This window comes from Antrostomus carolinensis, unplaced genomic scaffold (assembly GCF_000700745.2).
Source record: "Antrostomus carolinensis isolate BGI_N321 unplaced genomic scaffold, ASM70074v2 scaffold6055, whole genome shotgun sequence".
Lineage (NCBI taxonomy): Eukaryota > Metazoa > Chordata > Aves > Caprimulgiformes > Caprimulgidae > Antrostomus > Antrostomus carolinensis.
The window spans coordinates 15,378-35,625 of record NW_010315603.1 but is presented as its reverse complement, the minus strand read 5'-3'; the positions used below and the strand labels follow the sequence as shown (position 1 = coordinate 35,625).

At 39.6% G+C, this 20,248-nt stretch overlaps 1 protein-coding gene across 1 annotated transcript in view; it reads left to right on the top strand.

The window, feature by feature from the left end:
• The first annotated feature begins 1,821 nt into the window (after positions 1 to 1,821).
• NDRG1 (N-myc downstream regulated 1) overlaps positions 1,822 to 20,248 on the top strand; it is a 26,541-nt gene continuing 8,114 nt past the window's right edge. Inside the window, exons 1-8 of the mRNA XM_010167995.2 lie at positions 1,822 to 1,898; positions 4,597 to 4,632; positions 12,151 to 12,256; positions 13,942 to 14,062; positions 16,042 to 16,104; positions 17,762 to 17,822; positions 18,281 to 18,367; positions 19,920 to 19,976. Coding sequence (XP_010166297.1) covers positions 1,836 to 1,898; positions 4,597 to 4,632; positions 12,151 to 12,256; positions 13,942 to 14,062; positions 16,042 to 16,104; positions 17,762 to 17,822; positions 18,281 to 18,367; positions 19,920 to 19,976 — 594 coding nt within the window. The 5' untranslated portion in view covers positions 1,822 to 1,835. The remainder of the gene's footprint in view (positions 1,899 to 4,596; positions 4,633 to 12,150; positions 12,257 to 13,941; positions 14,063 to 16,041; positions 16,105 to 17,761; positions 17,823 to 18,280; positions 18,368 to 19,919; positions 19,977 to 20,248) is intronic.

The following is a 20,248-nucleotide window of genomic DNA, read 5'->3' as shown; positions in this document are numbered from 1 at the left end:
TGACTCTTCTGATTATTTAAAGTATCTCTGGTGCCTTGTTGTGAATTTGGATTATAAATTACTGTCAACCGGGTCAGTTTTATTCCTGTCCCTATGCCTCAATTGGTGGGGTTAAATATTCATTAAGCATTTCTTTAAGCTTAGAACCCCAAATCTAATTCTTTACCAAAAATCCACCTAATTGCATAGCAAGAAGGTGTCCTAGAAATTGAAGCTGTTTGCACGTGCATGGACACTAGTGTTTTTTCATCATTAACTTGCTTGAACAGTGTGTGCCACTTCATAGCTTCCTGCAGGATCCAGCTATCTTGCAAGCTTTCCCACTAGAGCATCTCTGCCCAGGGAAAAGCACACTGAGTTGACCCATGGGGCAGAGTAAAAATGATGCTGCTCCTGGATACTCCTGTGGGCTTCACAGCCCTTCTTGAGCACCAATTCATTTAAGTAGACCAGGTTGATTGGCTTAAATCAGATTTAAGTCAGGAGATGGGAAATCATTGTTTAAAGAATCAATTTAAATTTTGTTCTGTAGTTTTATCCTTATCTTCAGGAAAATTGTTAATAACTGAAATGTTTGCAGCTACACTTAGTCAATAATTCCTAAATGTGTTTCAGCCTTTTGGCTTGCTTTATGAGTACACTTACTCATATGCTTCACTTGAAACAGTTCTAAACTTTTCTTAAAAAGTAAATGGATTTGTTTTATAGTTGTGTGGTTAATGAATTTCCAATTTTGTCCAAAGATGCTCAAAACCCACATAGTAGTAATTTCCCCAGCAGGCCAGAGGGTATGTAACAAACATTCTTTGACTTTTGTATTTGTCATCTTGCTGTTAAAACAGTTCCCATATCTCTTTTGAGAGCTGTTTCTGGTCATTGATTAGGGCTTCGCAGAGAACAACCCTAATCACCCCTCTGCCTCTGGCACCTTATCTTTGTGAAGAGAATGAAAACATGACATTCTTCTTTTTAACTCCCAGTTTGGACTGGTTTGGTCGCTGAACTGAGGTGCCTGTTGGTCCAAATCCATAAAGGTGCAGTGCACTTGCAGCACAACCTGCTGCTCTGTCTGCCTCCACAGTCACCTCTTCTGGGCTTTGGCTGGATCCGTGTTCCTGGTTAAGCTTCCTGCAGATGAGGACTGGGTATCGTGATGATGGCCCTTTCCTAGAGCAGATACAGCAATCTTGTTCCTTACTTTGACAGTTTTGAAACTAGCATTATTGCATGCACCTTGTTGGTGTCCACTTAAAGTTTGAGTATCTGTTTTAATTGGTACTGTCTGTTCAGATGAAGGAACGTGTTTCTGTCCCAAAGAATGGAGCACATTGTTATGAAAGTAAAATGATGGTAATGAGTGTCCAGTTCAGTTTTCTTACAGTAAAGATCTGGGGGATGGAGAGGGAGCTTGCATCGAAAAACAGAAAAAAAAAAAAAAATTCAGAGACAGGTATTCAAGCTCATTTCAGAAGGTGGTTGTGCAGATTTGGCTATTCCTCCTTTCACCTGTGAAATGACAGTTTCCATGACTCTCTCTATACTGGTCCCTGCCCTGTTTCCTTCAGCATTCCCTGTTTTGAAGCTGCCAAACTTTTGTTTGATCTTGCAGCCTTAATATTTCTTTGATCTTGTGTGTATATAAATAAACCAGGGAGGCATTTTACAAGAGATTCATAACCTTCTTGCAAAGGTCTTTTAAACTATAACCTGAGACAGTGGGTCATTGGTGGGGGGCGGAGTGGGTGGAGCAGGATCTTTATTTATTCCTGTATTTCATCTTTGATGCAAGCTGAGAACAAATCTTTTTTCATCTTTGCAGATACCAGCTACTGACCATGTCAACAGAGTTCCAGGATGCTCACCTTGCAGAGGTGAAACCTCTGGTGGAGAAGGAGGAGGTGAGTATTTTAGAGCTTTTTAGTGCTTATGTGTTTTATTTCAGGGCTGCTGTTGGAACTGCATATGTGTTCTTAGATTAATTCTAACATATTGTATTGAAGAAACAAGTAAGAGGAACGGGAGATGAATTAAGAGAGTGTTTTTTTAAATAATGCAAAACAACCTTAATTATTTCCTCTTTCTCAGTCTTTGGTTTTCCTTTTATCTAGTGCTAATCTGGTACTGACTTTTTGTTTTCTGAATAATTAAAAATGTATGTCTTCAGCTATTTTGAATGGTGACAACTGCGCCATCTCATGCATATCAGTCTATAGCTATAGAACTCTCAATGTAGAGATACAAACTTTGCTCCATTAGCTTTCAAAGAGGCACAGAGAGAACCTTTACCTTTATTCTGGGCACATCTGGGTCTGGAGGTACGACTTTGCCCCATCTCGTCCTTTCTGACTGCGCTGAGCTATGTGTTACAGCCAAGCTGCTACCAGGTCTGGAGCTGACTGGGTATGCACAAGACACAGCCATTCCTCTGGGGTTGCAGCATAGAAATGTCTTCAGCCTTTTTTACTTAACCTTGTTGTACTTTCCATTTGTTTTCCCACCATTTTTCTCCAAAAATCTGCCCACAGAGTCTGGGTTCAGTGGGTGTTTGACTTTATTCAGTGATAACAATGCTCTGTGCTTTGGTATGTTCATAGCAAATAATTCACTGTAATATGTGAAGGAACCTCTCAACTTTTTTCTTGAATCAAAACTAAGATTTTTCTTTTGTTCCCTATAATTGTAATTCCTGACAATGACATACATAAACATGCTGAGTTTTTAGTTTGGTTTTGGGGTTTTTTTTTACACTGGAACTATTCATTGCTCTATCTGCTACTTTCTCTTTTATTCCCTACCTCTTTTCTGTAAACACTTCAGAAAATCATTTCCACTTGTGACTGTAGTGAAATGGCTAGAGAAACTTTAAACACTGCTCCTTTGCCAAGAACATTGCATGAAAGCAGAGCTTGTTTGGATACCAGTGAATGCAGTACTCAAACTTTTTAGAAACTAAGATCCCTTTTTAATGCCAGTGTTGTTCAGTAGTAGCAAAGCGAAGCAGATACTAAGCAAAAGTCCTATGGATACTGAAATGCCTTTGCTTCAAAGTGCAGAAATATCATAAAACACTGATTAACTACCTGGGTTTCTGTAGCATGCAGGTCAAAAGTTGATATATTAACAATTAAACCTATATGCTTTTATTCATGATGTTAAGTTTTGTCTGCGTGGGGAAACTAGCAGAGGGTTTGATTTCCTCTGTGGCCATTCTTAACATAAAGTGAAGGAAATTATAAAATATATTTCAAGAAAGTGGAAAAGATTGCCCTGAAGGACACTCAGCACATAACTAAGATGAACAGTTGCATCCTGGCTTGTTGTACCTAGGTTTCTTCTACAGCTGAATCTTTGTTCTTGGACAGTGATGGAGCTTTATTTCATATGCTGTCTCTAGACAGATGCCATATCTGCATATTCCTTTCAATTCTAGACACCACTGTAACACTGGTGTATGAAACTGGCTGTGTTTAAAAGGGCCATGAGACCACAGTATAGTAAGATTTTTTTAAAAAAGCAAATTGTCTAAAGCTAAGGCTGTGTAAGATGATTTCCATAAGCTCAGTTACCTCTTTAGATACCTATTTGTATATACAAGACCTTGCCTGATTACCTGAAGATCATGGCTCTAGAGTCCTGTCGTACCTATGGGTTGGACTGCTTTGAGGTCCACCATCTGAGATGGTATTGCCCAAGACAGCAGCTGTATTGCTTCTGATGTCTTCTATCCTTAATTTACCTGGGCTTCTGGGACCGCATGATCTCCCTGCCAGGGTCCTAAGCTTTTTATCTCTACTTCTTCAAGCTTTGGCTTCTCTCTTGTACTCTGCAGTGTAACAAGTGTCAGTTTGGTTGCTCTCCATCTGAGAACCCCTCAGTAGAAATATGAGCTTGACTTCTTCCTTATCCTTTAATAAAAGGAGCTGACTGTTAGACACTTCTTCCTTTAAAGAAGGAGCCTTTTAGACTATTGGAGGTGGGGAGGAGGATGAGGAGGATGTCACCTTATTCCTTTTCTGGTGGAGATCCTTGACAGACACAGGAGCTTGTCAGTAGTAAGTGGTCAGAGGTTGGAATAGACCTCTCTGTGTCCAGACAGCCTCTCAAACACAACAAGGCCTGTTTTTGGCTAGGACAATCCCTTCCTACCTTTCACATCATGTAACCAAATCTCTGAGATAACTACTTATTTGAATTTCAAGTGCTCAAACAATGGCTTTCCATCCTAGCAGGACTGAGGTGGGCTGTCCCATAGCTACAATAAGCAATGGAGAAAAGTTCTTTTTTTTTTTTTTTTTTTTTTTTTATATTGCTCTGACTGGTCCAGTGGTTCAACATTAACTGAAGATGTACTGGCTTCTGTGCTTTATTTTGCTGGTCTATAATCTCGTATTTTACTGCTTTCATCTTCTTTGTGAAGATTAGTGGGTAAAAGCTCTTGGGTGAATTTTGACGTTCAGCAAGAGTCCTTTCATTGGATAACGGGGGCAGGATAGAGCTGTTAGCTGCAGAACCACTGAGCTATAGCACACGTGTCCCAGCACAGATTTCTGTAGCTACCAAAGTTATCTGCATTAATGCTTTAAAATCTCTTCACAGGTTATCACTCGCCTCCTTCCAGACTTCGATGTTCAGGCAAGTAAAGCTTTTTTTTTTTTTTTTTTTGGTAAAAGGGCAAACTGAGTTGACATCTGAGAAAACAGCAAAATGTGGTCAGAAATGACTGACTGCTCGCCAGAAGTGCTGTTACTGTGGGAGAGAGCTCTGAAAGGGGCTCTGATGTAGCGATGTGAAGGGCACTGCAGGAGGTCTTTTCAGACTGAAGCTGAGAAAGTTTCATCCAAAAGAGGTGGCTGGGTTGCAAGCAGAGCTATTCTTGCAAAGAGAATGAGATTCTTCAGCAATGGCAGTGAAAGCAAAATATTCCCCTCCCACATGGACACACACTTTCCCCAATTAATTTGCTTCCATTAGCGGTGTGCATGCTTTTCCTCAGAGGAAATGTCCCTCTCAATGTATCCCGTTATGCTGTTGAAAGTTTCCAAAAGATTCCTGAAGCCTGTGGAGTGGTGGAAAGCGTTAAGCAATCAGTTTTGCCTGTAACAGGAGTGACGGTAGTTTCCATATGTTTCTTTACGGCCAGAACATAAGAGTCTATAAAGCACACCACTAGTTCAAATGGTGGCTTTCCACTTTCCCCATGTGTCATGCTTTTGAGAGATGACTTTGTAACTGTTTCAGCTTCTCTTCTATGTTATTTTATTGCCATTTGGGCTTTTGACTGCTAAGTTTGTCCTCACTGGTTCTTAAACTGAAACTAAGGAAATGCATGGCTGTCAGTCAAGGTGGGTTGAACTGGGAGGGAAACTGGGGAGGTGGTACTTGCCTTGACAAAAAGAATGAGCAATTCTTTGAGTGAATTTCTGTCACTCAGGACAGGAAGGAGTATGTGTTAGGAAAAGACACTTGCTGGATGTATTACTTTTATGAAGAAGTATAGGGAGGGAAGTAGATTGTGCAGGAATAAAGCAAGCTATTAAATTGTTCAAGTCTCCTGAATGTTCAGGTGGAGGTCCTTGAAGGAAATAACGCTTCTGTACTTTGTGGCACGTTTCACTTTATTTACACCTGTCTGTATTTTTATTCAATGATGTGCAAATTGGTTAAAAATCCATCACAAGTTCAGCAGTCTCTTCCCTGGAAACAAAAGGAGACAGTTATCTCAAACATCTTTTACAACATTTCAATGGTTCTTATATAGCAATGGTTCTTCTATAGCAAAACTGCAGTTTACATTAATCCTGCATCTTCCCCGTCATCCTTTCTAATGATGAAATCCACTGCCTGAAGTCTTAATAAATGTAAGTTAAACTTGACGCCGAGCAACTTCCTGCAGGACTGTGCACAGCCTGGGAGAAGCTTGCTGTTTGGGTTCAGATTGATCACTTGGTTTAAATAAATCTGAATCCCAGATTAAGTCTGCTAACAGGAATACTGCAGTATTTCGATTAAGAATCCAGAAGTGACCCATATTTAATTTCTATTCTTGGAATAAATTTGCTTGGTTTGTAAACCGTGTGTATGTATAGATTTTTATTTTTTTTTTTTTTTTCAACTTGGAAGATCAAATTCTCTAAGCCTTTTTGAGGTTTTTTTGCCATGTTTTGGATTAACTGTCACTAATCCAGACCAGTGGTTCTTGTCATTTAGCACTGTTCTGCCAGCTCTTGTTTTTAATGATTTATTTTTTTTTTTCTTCACTTTTAATCTTTGGTTGTTCTAGTTCAGGAAGGAAAAATGGGGAAGAACAATCTCAATCAGTTATGTTAAGAACTGCTGCTGCAAAGGTGGCTTAGCTTTGGCCCCTTAAAACCACAAGTCCCCTACCTGTGTGTCTTTAAATTCCTCTGTGGTTGATTTATGGAAAAGGTGGTTTGGAGCTGTCAAGAGAGCCTTGATTACTTAGCTCCTTAGAGAAGTTCATGTGAGGTCCTGGAGGACCCAGGTCACTCAGGACTGACAATAAATCTCATATATGCTCTTAATGAGAAACCTATCCCTTGAGACATGCTTGGGAAGAGGATGGACCTGGCCAGGGAAGGAGGTGATCAGCGCTTGGCAGGATGGAGATCCTTATTTAGTGCCTATGTATGGATGTGGGTGTCTACCATATCACTTACAACTTGTTCCATTCTTTTGAGGATGAGTTTTGCAATGTTCAGTTTATAACTACATTTCTGCCACTAGTGAAAAAGTAGTGACTACTTGAGAGGTGTGTTGGTTCCAAGAATAAATGCTATCTAGCTATTCAGATTTGGAAAGAGCTAAACTCTTATTTCATGTGCTGTTTTAGACAGACTTGAGTTAAACATACTTTTCCATTTTTTTTAAGTAAGCCACTGTATAGTACAGTATTGCCCTTCTGAAAGCACACATTGTGAGACTTGTGCGTGGTTATTCTATGGAGGAAAGCTTTCATGGCGTTTCAAGGGGATGGCCAAGACAGAGATGGAAGAACTAACAGCTCTGAACTACCTCTAATCAGCACTATATGTCTGTCTGTGGCACCTACCTGAAAATTTAAGTGATGGTCCTTGGCCTCCCAAGAAGGGGAGTGTTCCTGACCCAAACCTGTTTTAGCACAATTAATGATAAACCAGTGCAGGGCAGCACGCCCTGTGCTACTTTGTCTTGGCTTAATGCCAAACACCTTTTAATTGTATTTCCAGTTTGATGAATTTGCCTATTCTCTGTCTTAGTAGCAGTGGAGCCAGTAGAGACCTGGCTCCTCGTCTCTGTATATATTCCCTTGACTTGGTGTTTCAGAAGCGAGCAGTTCGTCGGGAGACTGCTTTCTTAATAACTAAGCAAAACTTTCTGAGCAGTGCGGCAGCTGTAGGTGGCAGAGATGAGTTTGTCCCTTGCAAATTGTGTCTCATGGCCATCTATATCCACTGGCATGGATCATTGCTGCTTTCCCTCCTCCTGCCTTCGAGGGGAGAAGGAAAGTGTCGCCTTGCAACAGCAGACAAATCAGCTGATCCTCGTGGCGCAATGGGGTGGGTTTCCCACTGCCATCGGTGGATGCAGTTTGGGGCATTGCAGCGTGTTACGCAGATCTCCTCATCCTTTTACATCTCTGAAGGAGGGTGATGGGGTGGTTGTGGTCTTGTACTTTTGAAAGGCAGTGTGACCCAGTGCTGAAAACATTGTCATTATCCTTAATTACACTAGGAAGAATCCCTGGGCAGAACTATGGCAGTAATCTGCTTCAGCTCCTGCACTAAAGTTTTTGTTACTGGCTTCCACCTTAGCAGAGTCACCTACATCAACATCTAAAGTCATCCTATTTGTTAATGTACCCAACTCATAACCTCAGTTGGGGAACCTTTTTCTTAGTATTGCTAATTTGAAGTTGGAATCTTAACAAACAACAAAAAAAAAACCCTACTTTTTTTTTTTTTTTTTTAAAGAGAGAAAAATACCTGGAAAGGTGGGCATTGGGGTTTTACAAAAAAGTAGTATGAATTGATATAACTACTTTAGAGTAGAAAAAGCTAGGGGAAGAATGAAAATAAATTCAGGGCAAAGAATATTTGAAACTCATTATTACAATACCACATTAAAAGCTCAAATATTTTTGATCTTCAAGATATTGAAAAAAAAATAGTATATGTAGATATTAGTATATTAAATTTCTTAAGTAATATAAACTTTAAATATATTGTCTCCTAGCATTCTAAAAGTGATTTAACTCCTCTTTAAAAGCTCCTTAGTTCTGAGGCAAGAGAAGGGAGGCGTATTTAACAGGCATAATATTATAAAATAAATTAAAAGTATGAGATGGTAATTTAGGATTAAGTATATCTGAAGCTTTAAAATAATCTTGATGGAATGTGGCATTTCACTTAAATATAAAATATGTCGGCTTTAGCAAAATGTGTAGTGTGTGTGGTTTTCCTTTTTAGATAACTAAATCATTTCAGTTGTATATCCCACACTTCAAAAAACAACCAACCGTTCATAAACATGTTTCTCAATCTATGTCTTCCTTAGCCAGGGTAGCAAGGGGAAGGAATAAATGAAGTTTTTAGTGTTACTGACTTAGGAATTGCCTTCCCCTTCTAACCTCATCACAAACTGTCAAAAAATGTCAGTTGACCCCCCCAAAAAAAAAATCTGCTTTAGAATGGATCAGCTCCTTCAAACTAAGATAACCTCTGTTAAATTACACGTATCAAAAGTATTTTTGTGCGTGTTTTTAGGGCACTAAGAGAAGCCTGCACCTCTGTTGAAGTGAGATATGTGAACAGATGGTGTGTTTGTCATTATCCTTCTATCAGATTAGTGTACCTTGGATTTTTTTCCAAGATAGTGTTTTAATACAAATCAGTTGGTGAAGAGCCTCTTACTATAATGTTGACGTTGATTGGGATGTGCTGCCATCTGTTTTCAGTGCTCTGCATTTTAAAAACATCCATCCCTACCTCACCCAGACAAATCTCTTGATCTTTAATAGGATCAACAGGGATATGAAGTTGTTAGTTTGAATTTATTGGGTTTTTTAGGGAACTTTTTGAGTATTTACTGTTAAGAATTCACACTAATGGAAAATAGCACAGCCCTCTTGAATTAGGGGAGTCTTACTGTGAAGATAATGAGGAATTAAACCAATTTTTAAACTGTCTGTGATTTATGTCAGTAATTAGGAGCATGGTCGCCTGTCATCTCTGAACTATTTTTAGTTGACACTGAGTTTGAACTAGACTTGGGCTTCTAGGTCCAGAAGAATTAGATGTGGAGGTCAGCGGGTTGTACAGGTTCAAGGGTCTGGCTTTATCTGCTGTGGACAATTTTTTTCCTTTTGTGCACACAGGAGGAAGAACCCAAATCTTGAAAGGTGGTGCCTCCTAATAAAATACATTCTAGCTTTTCAGTACTGTTACTGGAAGGATCTAGCAATAAAAATCTGATGGTAGGAAATGCCTATTAGTTTCTAACTGAGGAGGAAATAATTTCCATATTCCACACTCAGCAGGAGGTGTGTTACGCAATATAGTTTACTCTCATTGATGGTGTAAAGGTTGACAAATTATCAATTTTTATGCTTTTTATTGAAAATTATCTAAGTATAGAAGGAAGGTAAAATGTGGAAAGTATTAATTGCTATTATTATTAATTGGTATAGCTACTACAAATATCTTCTGGACTAATTAATATATATCTACAATACCCTATTTTCTGCCCAAAATAAAATGTACAGTAACATTAATATGACTGATGTAGGAATACTTTAGACTAAATATTGCTTGTCTACTTGGAAGATACTAGATTTCAAACATTTAAAGTCTTTGGTTTTGTTGTTGTTGAGAATCTGTGAAACACTGGCACAAGTTGCCCAGAGAGGTGGTAGAAGCTCCGTCCCTGAAAACATTTGAGGTCAGGCTGGACAGGGCTATGAGCAACCTGACCTGGTTGAAGATGTCCCTGCTCACTGCAGGGGGTTGGACTAGATGACCTTTAGAGGTCCCTTCCAAACCATTCTATGATTCTATGAAGCATTCTGACTTACACTAATTTTTCAAAGTCTGTTACGTTCTCACTGGAAACTTTAGTCCTGGCTTTTAGGAATTAATTTACTTATGATTTAATTTAGAATAAGTTTAGGGAGTTCTAGCATTTGAGATTATAAAACCTGTAGTGAAGCTAAACTTATCAAAACCTAATGGAAACAGCAACAGGAAAGACTGTACTAATTCCCAGGTTTTAAATTTGGCACTTGTTACATTGTGTGGCAGAGACTTAGTTCATCTTTGATGTCTGAGCTCTGTTGAGTAAGTCCTTCTCCTGGTCAAACCTGACTCAAATCCTATTTAAGAATGACGTCCTCATGAATTAGTCTGTTTTGATTTTTTTCTGGCTGGGCATTATGGGAGTCATAAGCCTATGCAGGATAGCAGCTTGTCTATATAACCCAGTATCCTCCTGGAACAAAGTAGAAACCATTACTGTCCTCTGTCTGACTTGCTGGATTTATCACCTTGTTTTGCCTAAAGATGGTGCTGGATATGGAAGATACAGCTTACCTGCTAAGTAATGCAGTGAGTATGCAGAGGAATGAATCTCTAAGGAGACACAAAAGTTGAAAATTAGTGTTTAAGTGGAGTATAGTTCAGATAGCCGCGATGCTCAGCTCGCCCAGTATACAAGCTGGAGGGAGGATCTTGGTTCATTTCTGTGATTGTAACTTAAAACTGATATAAAGGCATAATTGCAAGGAAAATAGGTGAAATATGGAATGGTTTCACCTAGCATCCCTGTTTTCAACAAAATGTGTGATTTATTCCATGTATCAAATTAAGGAACTGAAATTTAGATCAAGTTACTACCTCAGATCTCTGAAGAGCTTTGGGCTTTGGTCTGTAAAGGTTTTTGCTGAGACTGTGCACCCCTGATTTCTACAGCATAATTTTTAATAAATTTTATTTTAACTTGAACTTTGCCTCTGGGCATTACTGCATGGAGCAAGTCAAGAAAACCTGGCAGCAGCAGTCAGTACACTGTACGGAATGGCGTGGATATCTGTGTCCTGTACATGAAATAAGTATTCTCATGGAAGGCTAAGACTAGTTATTAACTATATATTGCTTTGACTGCTATATGGGTGTAATGGTACTGTAAATAAGTGTCATAAATAACTTTTTTGTGATTCCCTCTATATGTGTTAGCAATATAGCAAACTGTTTATACACATCAAATGCAAAAGAAACAAAAAATTGTTCCCTATGTTGTGGATCTTAGTATGACCCAAGTCACATCTGACTTACTTAGACATCCAATGAATAAAAGATGGTACTCAGGGGGTCTTTGATGTGATAATAAAGGTGTCCTTAGCTTTCAGATCATTGAATACTACAAACTCCTGTTATGTCAAAGAATAGCAGTAATAGCTTCTTAATGTAGTTTCTCTGATAATCACCACAAGCATGTTGTGGATATGCTGCTCTGTAGCAAACTTGAGGCAGTTGGTTTATGCTCGGGTCCATACATAGCAAACCATAAAACTAACACATGTGGTTGTTGTGTTTATTGGGGAAGGCTGCTATAATCACAAGGCCCCAAAGTGTGATAAGTCTTTATGGCGAATACAGGCTACTAAATACTGCTTGCTTTGGGGAATAGTAGTTATTTGCTGAGTTAAAGTCCTTTTCCTAGAAAACAGAAGTATTTTACCTTGGCAACTTGCACTTTTGCAAATGTCGACAGTCATAGTTGTAAACTATTGTTATTTTAGGTGTCGTTGCACCAAACTGATTGTTTTTTTTTTTTCTTTCTTATGCTGCCTTTTAATTAAGTTTAAAAACTATTTAACTATTCCTTCAGCATCTGGTTAGAGCTGGCAGCTTATGTGCTTCTGTAATTGTCTGTGGACTGAAGTAGGTGACAACTGAATGTAAGATGTTAGCAGAGAGGCCCCACCATGGAGGGAGAATAGGGTGTGTTAGCACAGGAACTGGGGAGACCCCCAGGGCTGTGGACAGACCCTGGGCTGGGGCAGGACTTCTGCTCATGATCAGATGGAGGTGTGCAGCAGTGGGTGTTCAGTGGAGCACTTGGACAAGCTCCCAACAGATTCCTCCTGTTCTTTGCCAGGAGCAAGATGTGGAGACTGTGCATGGCTCAGTCCATGTCACCATGTGTGGGACTCCCAGAGGGAACCGGCCAGCTATCCTCACCTACCATGACATCGGGCTGAATCGTAAGTAGCCTTTTTATATAATAGCACAGGTATGGTCTGGTTCCTTAACATTACTGCTCTAATCAAAGATGTGGAAGAAGTGATGGTTAGGAAACCTTTCCCAGGTCCTTGCTTGTTTGTGTGCTTTGCAACCTGTTAGATGGTACCTAATTCCTCTCTTTCAGCAAGTTTAATTCTCAGATTTTTTTTATCCTTGCAAAGTAAATAATTGGAATATTTCACTTGGAAGAGACAAAGATCTCTGTTAGGTCATAGTGACCGTGTGTAATTGCTGTAAAAGCATCTGTAGGGGATGGCTGAGGGTGTGTTGCCAGCAGGACTGAAAACAACATTGCTGGTGCTTTGGCTGAGGTTCCTGTCTGATAACCAGTCTTATGCTGCCACGAGTTTGTATGAATTACATGTCAAATCAGGATGATGAAATGAGTGCTCACATTGTACCTTAGCCAGTATAAATGCCTTTTATATTGTCCGTCATATCCAAGAATATAACGCCCTCACATCCAGATCTTCTCCAATTTGTTGTTTTCACCAGTACTGTTTGCTTCATACCATTTATTGTTTCTTAATCAGTTATCAATATTTACATTTAAAAACACCTGCAAACCTTTAAAGTTTGGCTATTGCTGGGTGGTGGATATTACTTATAAGAAAAAAAAAATCTGTTTTCTTGCCTGTTTTTTGTGGAGCTGCCTTACTTTATTTTGGATTTTCAGTGGTTCAGGGCAGAGCTTAATCTGGATCCCATCTTTGAATAAGACTTTTCTTTCTTTGTGGAGTTACACAGTCTGTCTTCATGGTGAATAAACTTTCTATCCCTTTGAAAAGGGAGGAACCATTTCCCAAACTTACATATTCTCCTGAAGCTGATTTTACCTAAAACTGTTTTATATTCCGCAATAATTTAGCTTGTATGTATGTTGTAACATAAGGACATTCAGAAACAAACACAGAATATTGAACCATTTTCTAGGCATCTCAAAAATGATGCTACCCAATTCATGCTTTCCACTCCAGGGGGAAAATATGCTAATCCTCTCCCCACATTAACATTGCTTAAAAATCATAAATCAAATCACCTCAAAGTTGTGAGCCTACAGCATTGAGTATACCAGAAGGATGCTTTTGTCTTGAGCTGCCTGCAGCAGCCAATCATGTAATGTTTATTCTGTAATATTTGGGCAAAAGCACAAGTCACGATCTCAGCCTTGGATACTTTTTTCCTCCATCTGTTTTGACACAATCCAAAGAGAAATGACTGGACAAGTAAACAGATAATTTCGTCTAAGCCAAAACATGGGATGAATACTCCTGACTGCATTTTATTTGTATTTTAACTTTGCATAAAGAATAATTTTTCGAGATTTTAGTGTACCAAGCAAATACTTCTGGCAAGTATCAAAATAACATGGATAAGCCTTAGCTGGCCATGAGGAAGGAGCTGTTCAGGGTTTTTGCTTGAAAGATTCAAAGCAAGTTGGCACAGATTGCTTTGTAGCCAGGTTTTACTAGTCTTTCCTCCTTACAAATAAAGGACTGTCACTTTTCCCAGGCTATAACATAGCTCACCTGAGTGAACCAACTTTTCACTGCCCTACAGGACAGGTTAATAAATGATTTTTATACCTGCAGAATTACTTTTTCCCCTCAGCATAATTATGCCATATTTTCTTTTCCTTCTTAAGATAAAACTTGCTTCAATCCTCTCTTCAACTTTGAGGATATGCAGGAAATCACCCAGCACTTTGCAGTCTGCCACGTGGATGCACCTGGTCAGCAGGAGGGAGCACCGTCTTTCCAAACTGGGTGAGTTGTCAGGGAAACAGCCCATGCTTTGAGTTCTCCTCTTTCTGGAAAAATAGTCTTGATCTGTGGTTTAATTAAAAAGCACTTGAAGCAGACACAGTAGCTGGCTTTTTAACTTAAATCCTGACACTGTTTCTAAGGTACTAGAGCTCTGTTGTATTGTGCCAGTTCATAGTAGACTTTGGGGCTGTATTTTTGTGTTTTATCTCTGATAACTGGACTGCTTTTAAAGCAGTTCCTTGACAGGTATCTCCATCTGTCAATTTAAATATCCAATTACCTTGTTTTGTAATGACATATGGAATACAAAAACTAAATCAGTACTATAAACAAGATGGGCATTAGCCACTATGTAATATACTTCCTAAATACATGGTTTTTATGACATGGCAGCATGGTAGATGTTGATAAATAGACTTGATAACTTACCTGGAAAATCCAAGTTATTGGACAGTAACAAAATTATGTACCTCCAGAACAGCATAGATACACAGTCAGGAGTATGCAGCTATCATGATGCTGTAACTCTTGGGAACCTTGTGTGTCACGAGCACTGTCTTTGCCAAAATACTTGTCCCATTTAGTTCAAATAAGAGAGATTTACCTTAAGATGCCCCTTGGATAGGAATCAGCTTGGTTGAGGAAGGGAGCAGCCCATGTGCTGAGGGGAGGGTACAAGGCAAGGAACAGTTGTTCTGTAAGAGCTAGGTATTAAGGAGCTTATATGTACCCTTGTTGCATGAGCCAGTCTATTTCCTTTCTTAATTTTTAAGCTGTTCTGATGCTGAGCAGGTCACAATGGGCCAAGTTCTCAGCTAATGTTAACTGCAATGGCCCAGTTGCCTACCAGAGCAGCCTACAAAGCTATTTCAGTCACCTCGCGTTGTATTTGTTTGAAGCACGAGCTTAAGTGTCTTAACTCTCATGTCCTGAACAAGCATTAACACTTTGGATTTATCAACTGCATCGGGCAGCCATCATGATCTATGCTAGTAGAGATCACTGCTTAGTAACATAGTGATGACAGCACAAGAAACTCTATTATCTCTCCCAGCCCTCCAGCTGGGAGACCAACGTGATCAAGTTAAAAGTCATAGCTGTTGCGATGGCTTTAGCTTTTGTCATGACAAGGTTTAGTTTCCCAACAGGAAACTCTAAAAAAACCCCAACTTAAAGTAGTTTTGTGCTGTTTGGGTGTTTTTTGTTGTTTATTTGGCTTTATTTTGGTGACTAAACTAGAGAATCATTAGCTGTAATCCTGATGGGAAGCAGAAATTTGGATAAATCCTAGGCAGTTGATCTTCAGCTACTTTGGGTGGATTTTTTTTCATGTGCTGCTCAGTTGAGATTTTGCTCAGAATTTCCTTCCCTCAGAATTTTGTTTCTGCTCTTCAGAAGACCAGGAACATTAACTGACAGCTGTTTTTATTGAACTTCCTCAGCAGCTTTGTAGCTCTTCCTATGCCTTCATTTTCTCCATCAATATTAATAGAAAGCTATCCTCATTTATTGTATGGTAATTTGTGTGTCCCTGAAAACGTGTATACAAATTATTTGCCAAAGATCTAGATCTCATTGCTGTAGTCTGTGATTCTGCAACATGGGGAAACTTTTTTTGGTGGACCAGAAACACAAATGTGGTGAATGTGGTTGGAAACTCACCTCTCAAGTTCAAACTCTTTCATAAGTTTTAAGTGTTAACTTCTCTTGGAGGAGATTCATTATGGTCTGCTGTGCTCTCAGCCAGACCAGACATCTATCATCCTGTAAATCACATAAAGTACCATATAGATTGTGCTCACATTTCTGCTAAATTACTTACTTGTGCTTGCTCCTGATTTAAATTCAGCTCATACTGTCAATGATCTTGTAATGAGTACATTTGGTATTAAATCTACAGTGACCACTGTGTCTCTAAATATCCCAGCCTACTCTACTGAAAGTGGTGTAGTAACTCCACAAACACATATTTGTTGTAGGTACGTGTATCCCTCCATGGATCAGCTGGCTGAAATGCTTCCTGGAATCCTGAAACAGTTTGGGTGAGTGCAGAATTATTTACTTATTTTCCTAATTCTTCTCTCTACTTGGCACACCTAAAGAGCAGGGCAGTGCAGATATTTGCCTGTGCTGCCCCTGAAGCTTTGGTCTGGCTGTCTATTTTGTTTGCTAGAATTACAGTTGCAGTTGTTTTTTAATTCCTCTGTTATAGATGGATCACTCTTGCCTTTGTTTCTGAAAGAGCTTATTTTTTGACCTTTTTTGAAATGTCTGTTTATTTTTAAACAGGAAGCAACTTTGAGTGAAATCCCATGTGCCTAATTTAGGGGCTTCCTCCAGTATTTTCTGTGTATCGCCCTCACAGGGGCAGGGCACAGACAATCTGTTCTTCCCACTGGAACAACCCACACTTTCCTGTGTGTTACCAGAAAAAAAAACCCCATAGTCCCATCTGAAGACACTTACTGTTTTTTTTCTGTGGCTTGAGTGTCTTAGGGGGTCAGTCCAACTTTCTTAATCCTCTACTACTACCGAGTGCAGATGCCAGGTTGTTGAAGTTGAAGGACCTGGTAGCAGTGTTCCTCTGTTGTTACCTACAACAAGTTTTAAGTGTGTGTCCTCCCTTAAAGCTTAGCTTTAGCAGGAACTATAGGAGACAAAGGTACCTTTCCTGCAGAGTTGGTGCTCCTGGTACACAACAACCAGTGCAGGTGGGCACCTCCAAGGAGTTTTCAGACCAAGCAGAGAGAACCTGGCCTTGGAGAATGGACAGGCTGGCGACTGCTGGCGGGGCTTTTAGTCTCAGACCAGCACCCCAATTTAGACATTGTTCAGTTGTCACCAGTTGTTACAGTACCTTGGACCAGTTTACCTCACTACCTTCTTAAGAGAAGATGTGCTTTTTGTAACGCACAGCATTGCCAGTTCTACTCTTGCACTGGAAAAAATGCTAACATAATGTCAGTATCTTGAAAATCAATTAAACTGGAGTGCACTTACAAAACCTTGATTTAATATTGCTAATGAGAATGAAAACTATCCTCGGGTGTTTTCCTAAAAGCATTGTATAACCTGTTTTTCTGAGTGGTTTTGTCTAGTCTTCCCTTCCATGTATTTTCTAAGACCTTGAAGGTGATGCTTTAAAACCAGTTTCAGTTAATGCAAATATTTGGTTTGTTTCTGCCCTGTTTGGTTATGAAGTTTAAACTTAATCATCCAGTGGCTGGATGGCATGAGAAGTTTCCCTGCCAGCCCTCTGTTAGAGAGGAATCCGTGTCCCAGTTGGGTAGCTGTATGAGGGAGGGCAGGGTGAGCCTGGGGAGGGAAGAGCTTTGTATTTAGACTGCAGATTTCAGGACTGTATCTTATAAGTTTTTCTGGCAGAGACTAACTGTTTCCTTCCAGGATCAGACCAATGCTATGGTTGCTCAGTATATTTACTTAAAGATAAGTGTGGATTGCTGCTGCCCTGCAATGCATGAGGACCAGTGTCCTGCAAATCTGCTGAAAACAAGCCAGTTGCTACGTCAAGCTCCTTTATGGGGCTGGTGGCATTGCTGAGGGTCCATGGTTTGCCCAAGCTGCAACCTACCCTCCTGTAGATACACACTGGCATGTGAAAGAGGAAGGCTGCTGATGTGGGTTTATTTAGTCAGTGCTGTCTTACTCATTTGTCTCTTCCGTTTTATTGCTGTGCAGCCTGAAGACCATTATAGGAATGGGAACTGGAGCCGGTGCCTACATCTTAACCAGATTTGCTGTAAGTTTTGTGGAGCTTCCCTAAAGCTTTGAACCTGATTTCCCTGATGTGTTGTCACTCCCGTAGCGTGCGCAGAAAATTCCTGCTCTGCCGTGCCCGTTTAAGTAAGCAGTTAGGCTTTTAAGTGAAATACCACAATCTGCGGGATAGCTAATCCAGAAGACCTAGATTTTCCATTTTAAGGCCTCGGCTCTACCCAGTTAATTTGCAGAAGGTTTTTATAATGGGAGTTCTCTATTTAAACTGAGGGTGGAGAAGAAGTTAAATCTTAATGTTCTCCAGCTGCTCAGTTGAATTGCTTTAATGAAAATTTTTTTTCCATACATATGCTTGTTTTGTGCAAGATAAAACTAGACCTACCGCCTTCCTCCCCAGGAGATAATTCACTAATTTAAATTTTATGCTGACTGTCAAGTTGCAAAGGTTATGTGATGAATCTTAAACCTTTTCTTTTGCAGTTAAACCATGCAGACATGGTGGAGGGATTAGTTCTCATTAATGTAAACCCTTGTGCTGAAGGTTGGATGGACTGGGCAGCAACTAAGGTAAGCATTTTTAAGTTAGAAAAGTAAATCGTACCGTGAGCCTGCCAAGCATGAGGAGCTGAGCAAGTTTGTGTGTCAAGGCATGGGTGCAGACACAAAATATCCTGGGCTAATTCCTTTGGGGTTTATTCTTCCATTTGCAAATATACCTCCTGCAGGGCTCGTGATAAAAATAAGTACTTTGAGGTAACTGATACCCATGGTATACTGGAGCTACTGGATATGGACAATTCTTAAGAGCTAGGAACTGCTGGGGAAAACCTAGTTTAACCTGGACACAGGGTAGGTTTGGAAACAATTTTCTTTCAAGTAAACTTCAAACATAGTGTAACATTCAGTTCATTCTTGTCCACAACTTAGTTTACCAGCACAGTCCAATATGTGAACTAGAGCACAGAAAAAATGTTCAAAACAACATCTTCCAGGTTTCAATCATCTGGCTGAGTCTTAGATGCCAAAAAGATTCAGAAAAGGGCATTAGCTACAGTAACTGTGGACAGATTGTCCATACAACCAGACTGTTAAGTGAAATTATTGACGTACAAAGAAGCTCCTGTTAACTGTATTCTTTTGTAGTTGTAAGAAAGACTGCAGTGTGAGAGAAGAAGTTCTGAGAACTGGTTTCAAAAATCTTCCTGAAACCAATATATATCAATATGTATAAATAGTGCATTACATGTCACTCACATTTAACCTGCTAAAATATTTTTCAGGGTAAAATGATGGATGGCACTTTGTATCATTCAGGGTCATGTTTAAATGAATGGCAATTGTTATAAATATTACAAGAAGTACAAAAATTAGTGTGTCATCTTTTAACCACACATAGAGTCAACCCATTTTAAGTGTCTAGGGTGATATTAAATGTAATGACAACCTTATAATACTAACAGATACTTTCCAGAGCTGGGATGTAACATTCTTTCAAGACTTAGTTACTAATTTTTTAAAAATAATTTTGCATACTAGTTTATTTTGGTAAGTTTGATCTGGAAGTGTAACTCCTCTGCGTTGAGATGTAGCGGTTGACTCATTTTGATTATCTCACTCATTGTCTCGCTATAATTAAATTCTTCGTATCTGTGCCTCTGCCTACCACCTCTCAAGTATTGCTGACCTTAGGAGTACAGTGGGTGGCCTGTGTCCTTCTGCAGGAGCACATGCTGTGGGACATGTGCTTTAGGTACCAGCTCCAACATATTGTCAGTGTGGGTTGTTAGTGAGGAGATTGGGCAGTGAGGTTAAATGAAACCCATCTGGCTGGTTTGCTTGGTGTTCTTGCAGGGAATGATTCCATATATACCTATGCCACTAGTAGTGTGTTCCCTATATAACTGCATTAGTAAAGACAACTTAGGAGAATGACTCAAGCATAAACATAAATCCCTAATGGCGTTTTAGTTGGACTGAGGGGAAAAAAATATCAGTCCAGGATATTGTATATATAAGGCCAGCAGAGAAGCATCCATTGGCCTACTTAAGGGTAATTGAAAGGTTTCAATTGTTCGAGGAGTGTTTTAATGTCAAATACTTAAATAATATTGCTGTTCAGATTTCAGGTTGGACAAATGCTTTACCAGACATGGTCATTTCACACCTTTTTGGAAAGGTAAGGATATTCAGAAGATTCCTCTGATATATTCAGTCATCTGTATTTACCTCCTGGGTCTGGGAGAAGGGAATAAGCCTTCACTTAAACAACAAAGTACACAGTTAAACTGTGAGATAGGAATCATACTTGTGTTCCCAGTATTTTGGAGGTGTTATGCTGCCACGGGGCTTGCTGTGTCCCGGCAACTCAAGTCCAACTCAGTCATGACAACTCTAACAGGGACAGCTCCCTACTAGACATGTTTAGACAGCCAACGCTTAAACATGAGT